Source organism: Lissotriton helveticus, chromosome 12 (assembly GCF_964261635.1).
Source record: "Lissotriton helveticus chromosome 12, aLisHel1.1, whole genome shotgun sequence".
Lineage (NCBI taxonomy): Eukaryota > Metazoa > Chordata > Amphibia > Caudata > Salamandridae > Lissotriton > Lissotriton helveticus.
In genome coordinates, this window is record NC_136073.1 from 170102950 (window position 1) to 170116343 (window position 13394).

The window sequence follows — 13394 nt, forward strand, 5'->3', positions numbered from 1 at the left end:
AACCTCAGCCCATGATAGAAAAATGCTCTCCTTCTTTATGAACTACTTTACTCAAGCACTGAGTCCTCACCCTTCAGGACTGAAGTTTTTACTTACAAGCAGGTGGGTCCGTTGGGGGCAAGTGAGCATTGCCCCTTATTGCAATTGATGTAGTAGGGGTTTTTCGTGCTGCAGTTTGAAACACAAATGAATTTGCCGGACTCATTCATCCCAACGTAGTAAGGCCTGTATGCGGGTGGTATAAAGGCAGATGTTTCACAGGATCCTGGAAAGAAAGGTACAAAATCCTTGTTAGTTTCTGTGCTGCTGAGAACTGGCAGCAGTTTGCTTTTTCTGTTCTTTTGCAGTGTTTCATAGCATGAACTCAACCCGAAGGCCTTGGAACGCTTTATATGAGCACCAGTTACATTACACGATGACACAGTCATTTGACGTTTTTAGGCATGGGGAGATTAAGGGCCATATTTATGGCCAAGTCACACAGTGCTGCGCAGTAAGTCACCTTCCTGCGCTGCATGACAGGGGAAGGGCAGTAATGTGCTGCGTTTAAGTGAATACAACACATTCCTGCATTTTCCCCTGCACTGGTGCCCTTTTGACTGCCTAGTGCCAACGAAGGCACCCTTGCACCATGGTGCACCATTGTAAGGAGGATTGTTTTTGGGCAAGAAGAGCCACCTTCCTTCACAAAAACAAACCTCTGAGGCGTTTTCCTCTTTCTATGTGCTTTGCCGATTGCAGCAAACATAGAAAGAGGAAAAAATAAGGAGATATAAATGTTTTTCTCCTCGTTACACCTCACCTGGGGCGGCGTAGGTTTTTGCTGCATTCCCAGGTGTACTTCTTCTGGTAAATTTGGGAATGCACACACCACCAATGGAAATGCCTCCCTGGTGAAGAGAAATGCAACACATTGGTTTTCACTGTGTTGCATGACTCTAGACTTATGAAGCCACTCAGGGCCACACAAGGGGGTCTTATGTTGCTCATTAATTTCATTTTTAAGTTGTGTCGCTCTTGCACCACGTTGCGTGGTGCAAGAGCGATGCAAAGGGGCTTGTAAACATGCCCCAACGTGATTTGATCAGAATCTCAGGGTGTTGAGCCGACACCAGTTCTCGAACCTGGGGGCCTATTTACTAGAAAGTCATGCAATGCAGCAAGTAACCTTGGACAAGAGTGTGCCATATTTAAGGCAATACCATACCTTTTCCCTTGCTCCGGCACCCTTTTGGCAGCCTAGTGCCAATGCAGCCATCACCAATGCAGGCATCCTTGAATCATGGTGAAAAGGGGTCTGCAATGCATGCAGAATTGTTTTTGTGCAGGAAGGGGCAGATTCCTGCAGAAACACAACACTCAGAGGCATTTTCCTCTCTCTATGTGTGCTGCAGAATACAGTACACATAAAAAGAGGAAGCAATGAGGAGAAATACAAATATTTCTCCTCGGTACACATGTCCTGGAAGGTGTATCTTGTTGGCACATTTCCAGGTTTACCAGTTCTGATTAATCCGGGAATGTGTCAAAAACCATGGGAAAGCCTCTCTTGCTCAGAGTAAGGCAACACAGCGATTTACTCTGCATGGATTAAAATGGAGACACTCAGGGCAATGCTTGGCTTCATACATCTCACTTCAGGTCTGTGTCACCCTTGCACCATGTTGTGTGGGGCAAGAGTGATGCAAACTGGCTCATATAGAGGCCCTCGTTCCCCAGTTCCAAAGTCAGCCGCTCGGGCCATTACGCCACTTCTCCCAGCATTCACAGTTTACATGTGTAGCTCTACACATACAGGTAGATTCATCAAGCATTTTTGCGAGCGCAAACGGTGCGAATCGCAAAAGTCGGCCGTTTGCGCCCGCAAAAATTGCATTTGGGATTCATCAATGGTTCATGCTCTCGCAATTTAAGAATTCGCAAATAATTGTGAGTTCTCAAATTGCGATTGCATTTAAGGAATCGCAATTTGCGATTCCTTATATGCAACGCATGAACCATTTTTAAATTGCGAAATCGCTATTTTTGGCCGCTATTTACCGCAAAGTCTGACTTCGTGGTAAATAGCGAAAACTTAGAAAAATGCACTTTAGTGCATTTTTCTAAGTTGTATGTTACACACACATGTCCTTTGGACATGTGTGTGCGCAACATCTGTCTACATTTACATTTCAGGGGTGCTACAGGGTGTCCTTTGGACACCCCTGGCACCCTTGAAATCGCATCCTTATTTGCGATTAGCAAATTGCTAATCGCAAATAAGGAATGACTCCCCATTCATTCCTATGGGCCTTTTGGCCCATAGGAATGAATGGGGAGTCATTCCTTATTTGCGATTAGCAATTTGCTAATCGCAAATCAGGAAGCTGTAGAAATCGCAAATAAAATTGCGATTTCTACATGAATCCCGTTTTGCAAGTCCTTAATAGCGATTCCTTAATAATCGCTATTAAGGACTCGCAAAACGGGACAATGATGAATCTGGGGGATAGTTGCTTACTTTTAGTCATCAGACTATGACCATAGATGTATCTTTTTAAGTTTGCATTCTTTGCTATTACAAGATGGTGGACATTTTGAAAGTGCTCCAAGGCGCACCTTTTGGCATGGTATATGGCACACTCCATCCAGTGAGAAGGAAAATGGGCTTCTGTCAAGGACTTACCTCAGGTTATGATGTGAGGCGCATTTCAAGGCAGTGAGAGGAAATAAGGACCGCTCTCAAGGACCCACCTCTGAGTATTGTGTTGAGCAAATGCCAGAGCAGTGAGAGGAAATAGGGACCTTGTGAAGGGGATCCCTCAGGGTTTTGGGTCTGGGCACACTTCACTGTACTGGGAGCGAGGTATGGTGCCAGACACACTCAAGAGCAGTGAGTGGGAAAAGGAACTTCTCTAAAGGTGTGCATTAAGGTACAGTGTCAGGCACACTCCATGGTAGTGAGAGGGAATAGGTATTTATGTCAAGGGTACATCCCAGGATATGGTATCAGGCTAACTATATAGCCAAGAGAGAGTACAGGGGCCTATTTTAAGGGTGCAACACAGGATATGGTATATGGCTAGCTCCACAGCAGTAGGGGGGAATAGGGGCCTCTCCAATCTGTGCACCAGCTAGCTCCATATCTGTTCGAGGGAGTAGGGGTCTCTCTCAGGGGTGCTCCTGAGTATATAGGGTTGGCCCACACTTACCCTCAATATCCAGTGGTACTTGTTGCACTTTGGAGGTCCCCGGTCTGAAGCACAGCTTTTCTGAAAAATATGAAATTGAGATATGCATAAATTCAAATGATTACTCTCTCAAGTCTGCAGTCATTTATTAGGGTGTTTCTCAAAGTAGTTACTCTCAAATGTTGGGCAAACTCTCTCCTCAAGCTCCTGCCTCTTGTTGGTTTGTCTATCTTGGGGTGACTGCTGTACCTTCTTAGGTACTTTGTCTCAGGGCAGCTGCTATCTCCTAAGTGGAAATTTGTCTAGAGGTCTGCAGTGTCTCTTTGTTGGTAGTCTGTGGCAGCTTTGCACCTGCATCGTTTTGATAGTTGGTATTTTCTCTTTGGTCTGTTCTCCTCGTGGCTGCCTTCTTGTCTCTTCTCTCAGTTTCTCTCCACTCGTCCCTTCCTCCATCTCTGCCTGCTAGTCTCTTCTCCCAGTCAATCAATGCCTGTTGGTTTCGTCCCTAATTCTGACCCTGTTCATGTCTTCCTTGGCAACTGCCTGCTGGTTTCTTCTCTCAGTGTGTGCCTCCTAGTCTGTTCCTCTGGCTTAGGCTGAAGCCATATTCTTCTAGTCTTTACCTACTATACTCTACCCACTATCTCTACCTTCTAAGCCTTAATGCCCAATCTCTCCCTGCTGATTTCTTTCCCCAGGCTCTGCCTGTAGATCTTATTCCCTAGTCCCTGCAGTTGGTCTCTTACTCCAGTCTCTGCCTACTGGTTTCTTTCTCCTGGTTTCTGTCTGTTTGATGCTTTTGCCCAGATATTGCCTGCTGGATTATTTTCTGTAGTCTCTGCCCTCTGGCCTCTTGCCCAGTGCCTGCCTGCAGATCTCTCCCCCTAGCCTCTACCTGTTGGTTTCTTCCCCTAGTGTCTAATTGTTTGTTTCTTCCCCTAATCTCTACTTGTTGGTTTATTCCTGTAGCCTCTACCTATTAGTTTATTCCCCTAGTCCCCACCGGCTGGTCACTTCCCCTAGTAGCTACCTGCTCATTTCTTTTCTCTCACAGTCTCTGCCTCTTTGTCTCTTCCTCGGTCTCTAAACACTGATCGCCTCAGATTTCTTTCCATAGGCTCTGCCTGCTGGTTCCCCCATCCCTCCCAGTTTCCACCTGCTGGCCTCTTCCTACAGTTACTGCCTTTTTTTTCTCCCAGACTCTGGATGCTGGTCTTTTTAGTTAGGTCCTGTCTGCTGTTCCTTTCCTTTAGTCTTGTTCCTGCTGGCCTCTTCCTCAACTCACCGCCTGCTGACCTCTTCCCCTACTCACTGCCTGCTAGCCTCTTCTGCTACTCATTGCCTGCTGGTCAATTCCCCTACTCACAGCCTGCTGGTCTCTTTCCCTACTCATTGCCTGTTGGACTCTTCCCCAGTCTCTGCCTGCTGGTCTATTCCCCTACTCACAGCCTGCTGGTCTATTCCCCTACTCACAGCCTGCTGGTCTATTCCCCTACTCACAGCCTGCTGGTCTGTTCCCCCACTCATTGCCCGTTGGACTCTTTCCCCAGTTTCTGCCTTCTGGATGCTTCCTCTACTCACCGCCTGCTGGACTCTTCCCCTACTCACTGCATGCTTGACCTTTTCCCCAGTCTCTGCCTGCTAGTCTCTTCTCCTAGTCTTTGCCTGCTATTCTCTTCCCCTACTCACTGCCTGCTCGCCTCTTACCACTACTCACTGCCTGCTCGCCTCTTACCACTACTCACCGCCTGCTGGCCTCTTCTTCTACTCAATGCCTGCTGATCTCTTCTCTTAGTCTCTGTCTGCTGGCCTCTTCCCCCAGACTGTGCCTTCTGGACTCTTCCCCTACTCACTGCCTTCTGGCCTCTTTTCCTACTCAATGCCTGCTGGTCTCTTCCTCCATTCACTGCCTGCTGCACTCTTCCCGTAGTATCTGTCTGCTGGTCTCTTCCCCCAGTCTCTACCTGCTGGACTCTTCCCCTACTCACCCCGTGCTGGCCTCTTCCACCATTGTCTACGTGCTGGTCTCCTCCCCTACTAACTACCTGCTAGACTCTTCCCCCAGTCTTAGCCTGCTGGACTCTTCCCCTACTCACTGCCCGCTAGCCTCTTCTCCTACTCATTGCCTGCTGGACTCTTCTCCCAGTTTCTGCCTGCTGGACTCTACCCCGGTCTCTGCCTTCTGACCCCTTCCAATAGTCTCTGCCTTCTGATATCCTCCCCGGTGTCTTCCTGCAGACCTCTAACCCTAGTCGTTGCCTGCTGGTTGCTTCCCCAGTCTCTGCCTGCTGATTTTTCTCCCACAGTTTTTGCCTGTTGGTCCCTTTCCCATCCTTTGAACATACCTGGGCTGTTGCTCGAGCAGAGGGTGCTATTGAGTGTAGTTGTGATGTTGTCGATGGCCGCGTTGTAGGATTGAGTGTAGTCGATGAATGGAACCTTGAAAATCACACTGTGGTTCACTATGATGCTGCCAGGGCTGGTAGAAAACAGAAACAGAGATAGGGATCATCTTAGGGCAGTGCACTTGATGACTCAAGGCACATGCATGACAGAACACAGGCACACGTCACCCTGAGGAATATATGCCAGAGGCACACTGTAGGTTCTGGGCGTGACATCAAATTGTAGTCCAGCCAGCACCCTTGGGTTATTAAGATCAAGTCCTTCCCAACCACTGGTAGGGTAGTTGCTCACACTATTGTCAACTGAGAATAGAAGCAATTTCCTTCTTACAGTCGAGTTGTGACACCTCTAGTCAGCAGTAATAAAGAAATGATGTAGCTGCTCAGTTGTAAAAAGGTATTACGTCTGAGTTCTCACGTCACAATGCCTGCTGCCAGACCCAACACCCAGGGTGAAAGGTAATGCACAGAGCATCTTACAGCTGCAGTTTAAACACAAAAACCAGAAAAGGATTTTCCATCTGATGACATGTTTTTCTAAGAAGAACAAGTGATCAGCAGGATGGAGATATTTATGGCAACACCTTGACTATATTCCATGCTGTCTGTCATTACAATAAAGGTAGACTAGCTGCATGTTTCTACACAAGCTGGGCCACTGCATTTGTTAAATCGGATTTACATTAAACTAATTCTAATATATTTTTGCTAAATGTACGAACTGCTTTTTGGGGTCAATGAATCATGCAACTGTGTAAATCAATGTGTAGGAAATGTTCCATAAGCCAACAAGGACTACAAAATGTATGCATGTCATCCATGCTTCTAGGCAGTATATTTTAAGTGTTTTTTTGTTGCAGAGTTATATAGCGCAAACTTGACACAAAGGTATTGGAGCGCTTTACATGAGCACCAGTTACGTTACACAAGGACACATTCATTGTTGGTAGGCATGGGGAGATTAAGGGATTGGCCCAGAATCACAGGATGTTGAGCCGAACGCCAAGGCTCGAACCTGGTTTCCCAGCTCTAAGATCGGCAGCTCTAGCCGTGAGACGACATCCTCGCCGCTTGTTCTGAAGAATCCAAAACTCAGGATTTAAAATGTAACACAGGGGTTGGGGTTGGCTTTACTAATAAGAATATATTTCTACCCCAAATCTGCCCTTTTTATCAACCTTAATATACTGAAAGACTGGGGGAAAATATAAGGTTCTAAACACATCCATTGTAGTTTGGATGCAGCCCTTTGACGTCAGTTCAAAGCTCACTGTGCTATATTAGAAGGATTGTAACTTATGAACTGCAAGGAGAAAAAATCATCTCTGTGACAAAAACAGTGACCCATTGATCTATCTACATGGAAAGCATTTGTCTGATATGCATATCACACAGACTTTGAACGATGCACATTAATACTTATGACGAGCCAAACATGCCATTAGGCAAAACTCAGATCGCATCAGCAGACACATTAACTTCCAGAATTTTCTTGGCATTTTTATTGATGTTTGGAAATTACTGGGCACACAAGAACAATGCAGCAGGTGCTTTTTCTCCTGTAAGATTACCGCCCCCCACCCCCGTGAGCTTTGCGACCGGTGCATCTGCACCGGGCACACTGCCCTACACCTGGCACTGGATTTAAGCAGTTTGTGGGAAAGATGATCATATTATCATATATTTCCAGTAATAAAATACCCCCTTTATTACATTATAAGGATATTGCAAGCCACCTAGGAGTCCAATGACCTTATCAAGGTACTCTGCCCTAGGTCCTCACTACAGTGTCACGCAACACCCCCCACCCCATTCCCCCCCAATGCTGACCGCGGCAGCTGGGCACATCTGAGCCCTTACAGTACTGATTCCATATAACCATATGTATGAGCAGGAGATGTGCATGGTGTGTTTGTGCGTACTTGTTGATTTCAACACTGTGACCTTCATTTTATATAGGGTTGTTGGAAGCTGAAAGGTTTTTTTGTCTTACAAATATTTTGTCATTCTCACAAATAATGATATTACCACCTTTAGTTCACCTTTAGCTGACAAACTTTTCTGCATGTGGGTTTTCACATTAGCAATGATGACTGTCATATCCCCCGTACGAATTTTCCAGAGGCAAATGATTGAAAACATTCAAACAGTTTCAAACTCTGGAGTAAAAGTCAACTTGAAAGACAATGGATGAACCATCTTCAGGACCCACTAGCACTAGTTTACAAAATATTGTCACTTGTAAGGAAGTATTCCCAGTTTGTGGAGAAAAACGTTGTGAGTGTGGAGATTTAGAAATGTGGGAAGACTTCTGACAGTGTTTTAAATGTAAAAACTATAAGTGCCAGGGCCTAGGTATTCCACTGCGGCCGGTATCACCCACAACTGCCGCCACTCCTGCAGAATGGCAGTGCCATCATTACCTCCCTTAAACAAGAGTGATATTTTGACCAGTGCAGTTCACCCCAAGCTGTAGGTATGGCCCGACAGTGAGAGTTTTATTATTTTGCAATACCTTGAATTGCTAAACACTTGTGCTGTGCTAAAAAAAAAAATAGGTTGCAAGCTTCACCATTTGGTGTACTCTCCTAAATAAGTGCTCTGGTGTTATAAAATAGCACCGGAAAACACTGGCACAAACTAAGCACTACCTGCATATAGGCTCACTATCAGGATCTACATGAGACTTTTCTTGGATAAATAAAAACTTCACAGACCGCTGCTTACTAACTGGCTCCTCTCAAGGAAATGTATGTGAAGTGCCATCCTTCTGCTTCTTGTACAGTTGTAGCTCTATACCTCCCCCTCCCCCCCCATTTGCCTCCTGTATTTCAATGCTACTTTTAAACTTCTCTGGCATGACTCATGTTACTTACACTCTCTCTTAAATACCTTCATCTTCTTTACTGCATGCTTTCGCAAAATGACGCCGTCCCTCCCATTATCAGCTTTTCTAATTGTGGTACATGCTCTTATTTTGTAATAGCTCGATTTTCGCAGCTCCGTCTAAGTGGGCATCCCTTATTACTTGATTTCCAGACACAGTCCAGAATTCAAACACAGCTCCTCGGTTATTCTCCGCTCTCGGGCCATTTCACCTCTTTCCCCTAACTTCCAATTCGCAGAGTTCAAGGCCCTCTGTTCGGTTCACCGTGCCGTTCCTCAACTAGGCCCCGGCTTTCTTTAACGTTGATTAACTTTCTAAATAAATGCCTGTCACTTCGAACTACTTCTCAGCGGCCCCGCACACTTCCGGAAATCCGCATTGCCCATTTGGTAGGTTGGTTTTGGTGATGAGAGATTAGTATGACGTCACTTCCTCCTTACACCATAGGGACAACAGTGCCATTTTTCCACTTAGCGCGAAGTTGCCCATACTGGGCCACAGCGCACTCTATAACTTTCATTTGAAAAATATTAACAGGCTGAAGAAAGATCTTTTTACGGATCGGAATCAATAGTTTAAACACATCTCTGAGAAGCAGGCAACTCTCACCTCAGTGATATGATCTCCACGGTTTCGTATGCATCTCCAAGGATAGGGTGGTACACATTCCACATCTAGGAAGAGAAGAAAGTATGTTCATGAACATGGCGAAGGGAAGGGAGACCGTGTAATTAAGTTTTCCACAAAGTTCCCAAAGCATTGAGAGAGAACACTACAGTGCTCCACCATCCGGCAATTAGATGCAGCTTGCTTCCTGCTCCAACTCTTTAACATATGCCAACGCGTTTCGCGGTCTTGCGCCGCTTCTTCCTTCCCTGCTTTGGGAACTTTGTGGAAAAAAAAATATATATATATATATGTGTGTATATATATATATATATATATATATGTATATATATATATATATATACATATATATATATATATATATATATATATATATGTGTAGAAACGCTCCAAAGAATGCCACAGACTGCAGCACCCTCGCAGAGAAAAACGGACACAGACTCAGGTAGCGATTGCAGTGTCTTCTATTTTATTATCATTATTTCATGTGCAGCAGAAGTGCCATAGACCGGAAGCGTTTCGGCGACCCTGTCGCCTTGTTCACCGGAATAAAAAAGTGTTTGCCATTACACACTAAACTTATTTAAAAAACGGCAAACCACCAATCACAGCACTTTGTTCTGTACCATGTGACCACAATGTGTAAACCAATAAACATGGTTGACAGACTATCATATAGCATGGTAATTTTACATATATGGCAAAGTGTTTGTAATTTGTTTTATCTGTTCAAATACTGTTTTACAAATGCCAACTAGTAATTACTATCAAAGACCCGCATGTTATGTCCATTATATATGCGGAATAATGTTATATTAACATGGATTATAACAGTGCAAATACGTTAGAGTACATCAAATTATCTAATGTACTATGAACACTAAAAGAAATGTATGGAGTGAAATTTATCAAACTGTAGTGCCATAGCAATCAGCATAAAAAGCCTATTCCTGCACGTGTTATGATAATAAATCGCAATAGGCATAACGGTCACCAAAAACATGCCTACAGTGAAAGACAATAGTCCCTGTCAACTGTAGTTTAAACTAAACATGTATGCATGATCACAGGTTAAAATCAGAGATAAAGTGCTGCAGTGCCTGTAAAGTGCTAAGTGTAAAGTGTGAAATTTCTATGTGCAAAATACAATAAATTCCCCAGCCGGGGAATCTAATACGGGAAAGAACAAGCAGAATTTAAGGACCAAAATACTTTACAGAGATTATATACAATTTGTAACCCTGTACATATGGATAAAGTGACTGATGCATACTTATTACCTGGTATCAGAAAGTCTCTTTGAAAGAATGTATTAAGAAAATATAACTACATTACAGGTCATATCTTAATAAAAATCGGGCGCTTTAGTAAAATCAGAATAAAAACATAAATTCATAATAAATTCATGCTAAAATCCGTATTCACCAAACACCAACAAATAGCGATCTCGATATCAATGACCAATTCTTAGCGTATTGTACACGATTTCATATATATACATTTATCAAATCATCGCAAAGCATACATAGTCTGATAAACAAATGTCTGAGGTATTGTAATCAAAGATAGTGATGCAGGTCTTCACAGATGTTAAGGCCTTTTGGACTCTTGGTATCTAACTCTAAAATATATTTTGTCTCCAATCGCCTGAGGGACTTATCTCTATCACCGCCCCTTCTGTTAGCTGGCACACTATCAATTACAAAATAGGACAAGACATTAAGATTGCCCCCATGTTCTGTCCTGACATGTCTTGCCACTGGATATGATTGATCTGAATTGACAGTGGCTCTCAGGTGTTGGAGAATGCGAGCCTGGACTGGCAATTTGGTGCTCCCTACATAGCGCAGTCCGCATGTGTATATGTATATATATATAGATAGATAGATAGATAGATAGATAGATAGATAGATAGATAGATAGATAGATAGATAGATAGATAGATAGATAGATAGATAGATAGATAGATAGATAGATAGATAGATAGATAGATAGATAAGGATAAGGATGTTTAATCACAATGCGTTTTACCAAACGAAGTGGCTTGGTCACGTGATTATCATACATGCACTCCCCATCTTTGTAGTTTTCGTGTACATCAATATAGAAATGGGACTGACATTTCCTAGTTTCACATCGCTAGTTAATATAACAATATAATATGAAAACATAGATAAACGATCTAATTTGAACCTTAGACACCTCCTTGGAGTTTCTGTGCCTACTTTCCTGAGAGCGTGCTGGATTGCTTGGATTTTGGAACATTAATTAGCCGGTTTTCTCTGCTGACATGCGCGCCACGCTTCACGGGTCCTAAGAGGTCCAGAAGGAGTAACTTTGTGTTTGGATGTATATATTTCTGGCACCTCAGGACTGTGAATTCTTATTCAATTGACGAATTGGCTGATTTCGTCTTCTACCGACCCTCTCGTTCATCAGACTGTGGCTGGTTTGCAGTTTTGGCCGCCCTCGCCTTTGGCGATTTATTTCTACCCGGAAGGAGCATTGCGTGTGCCAGCCCCCCACGACCCGGAAGTGAACACGGACTCGCTATGCGTCTCGGCTCGCTGGAAGTTTGCTGGTTTCCGTGAGGAATCATTTGGTTCGGAGGACCCAAGTTTTTCTTCGCTGGCAGCGTTCTAAGGTGAGCCGTCTGACGTTGTTGCTACCGTTGGGACACACGTGGGTTTTACGAGATTTAAGGAGATATCTGTTCATCTTTTCCAGTACGTGGTGAACATTACACGTGGAAAGACTTTTGAACTAGTGCTAATTTCTACAAACTTTCCGTAACTAAGATGGCGATGGCAGCTGGCATTTTCAGAGATAGGGAGCAAGCAGCAGATGCTCTTTTTTTAAATTTACCGGCAGTCGCTACCCTTGGGGGGAAATCTAAGGAGAAAACCACTGAAGGAGACGATGTTAAGTCTAAACTGAAAAAACTTGAAAAGCTGCTCCGGACGGAGCTTACTAAATGGTGGGAACAAAAGAGTCTTGAAAAATACAAGGAAGCTAAAAGGGTTCCTCGTGGCTTGAGAGTTTTAATTGCACCTTCCTTTGAAAACCCCAATCCCCTTATGCTGAAGGAGTGGGCACAACATAACCTCGATGCATCCATGGGCATGGTATGCATGTTAATCAAATACGCCGAAATCGATAGAGTCGAACTAATGTCCCAGATTGAGAAACTTAACCTCGAATTAAATGCCATGGAACAACAGGAGGTGATAATTAAAGGGCGGGAAGATATTAAAAAACGTCTTGACAAATATGAGGAGACCATCAAAACCCGCAAAGCCTTTAAATTTGCTAGAGACAAGGCTGACTACGAGAATGGGAGAATATTCACTTTCTCAAGGAAATTCGAGTCCGCCAAAAGACAAGCATTAACTTCATCTGTGCCAGTGTTAGCAACAACATCTCAAACTCCCCAAAACCAACAGGTGGGAGCCCCTGAAGGATCAGACACTGATATGAGTTCTATCTATAGCAGTGGGGGTTCCGATGAAGAAACAAACGGACAGCAACTTGGGGTTAGCAGTTTTACTCCATCTGAGGAATTGGTTTTTATGGTGGAAGATCGGCGAAACACCTTAAGGTCGAGAGGGACACAGCCAACAAGAGGAAAAGGCGAAACAAATCCCGTAAAGAGAGGAGGAAACACCAACAATTACGGGAAAAAGAGAAGAGGAAGGGGGAATGCCCAAACGAAATCATAAGCAGAATTATGAAGCTACCCACCACATTATCATGTGATGACACAACTTTGTCTACTGAATTTGAGACGAACGATGGTAAACATGATAATAATGGAAAATTCGAAACAAATGAAAAAAATACAAAAGAAAAAGAAAAAGAAAAATATACAAAAGAAAAAAACACACAAGAAAAAGATAAAACTTCTATGAGTGTTACTTACCATCCATGTAACTCCGATGAAGAAAATACTGTGATCAATTTAACTGAACTTGACCTCAATGCAGCAGAAACTCAGCTTCTTTCATTGGGTCTTTCCTTTTGCCCTAACAATGGATTCAAGTATGTGCAAGCGAGAATTGACACTTTTAAGTTTATAAGGAAACTAAAGCTTCTCAAATGTCATACTACTAACAAGAAAAGTGAAAAAGCCAAAATCATCTTGAATGAGTCTCAGAGTCATAGAAACTTTTCTATTGCTGACACTACGGCTTTAAAGATTGCTCATTCTCTTGCTAATGATGACAATGCCCCTATCAATACGCAGGATGTATTAAGTTCTATGGGAATCAGCAGTGGCAGTGCTGGTAATAGTCCGTTTTGCCCCAA

General features: G+C 43.7%; 1 protein-coding gene across 1 annotated transcript in view; it reads right to left on the bottom strand.

The window, feature by feature from the left end:
• LOC144797798 (uncharacterized) overlaps nt 1–13394 on the bottom strand; it is a 74821-nt gene that overhangs the window by 23845 nt on the left and 37582 nt on the right. The window contains exons 4-7 of the mRNA XM_078668581.1: nt 9072–9136; nt 5516–5649; nt 3192–3251; nt 97–265 (exon numbers count right to left, since the gene is read on the bottom strand). Of these exons, the coding sequence (XP_078524707.1) occupies nt 97–265; nt 3192–3251; nt 5516–5649; nt 9072–9136 (428 nt within the window). The remainder of the gene's footprint in view (nt 1–96; nt 266–3191; nt 3252–5515; nt 5650–9071; nt 9137–13394) is intronic.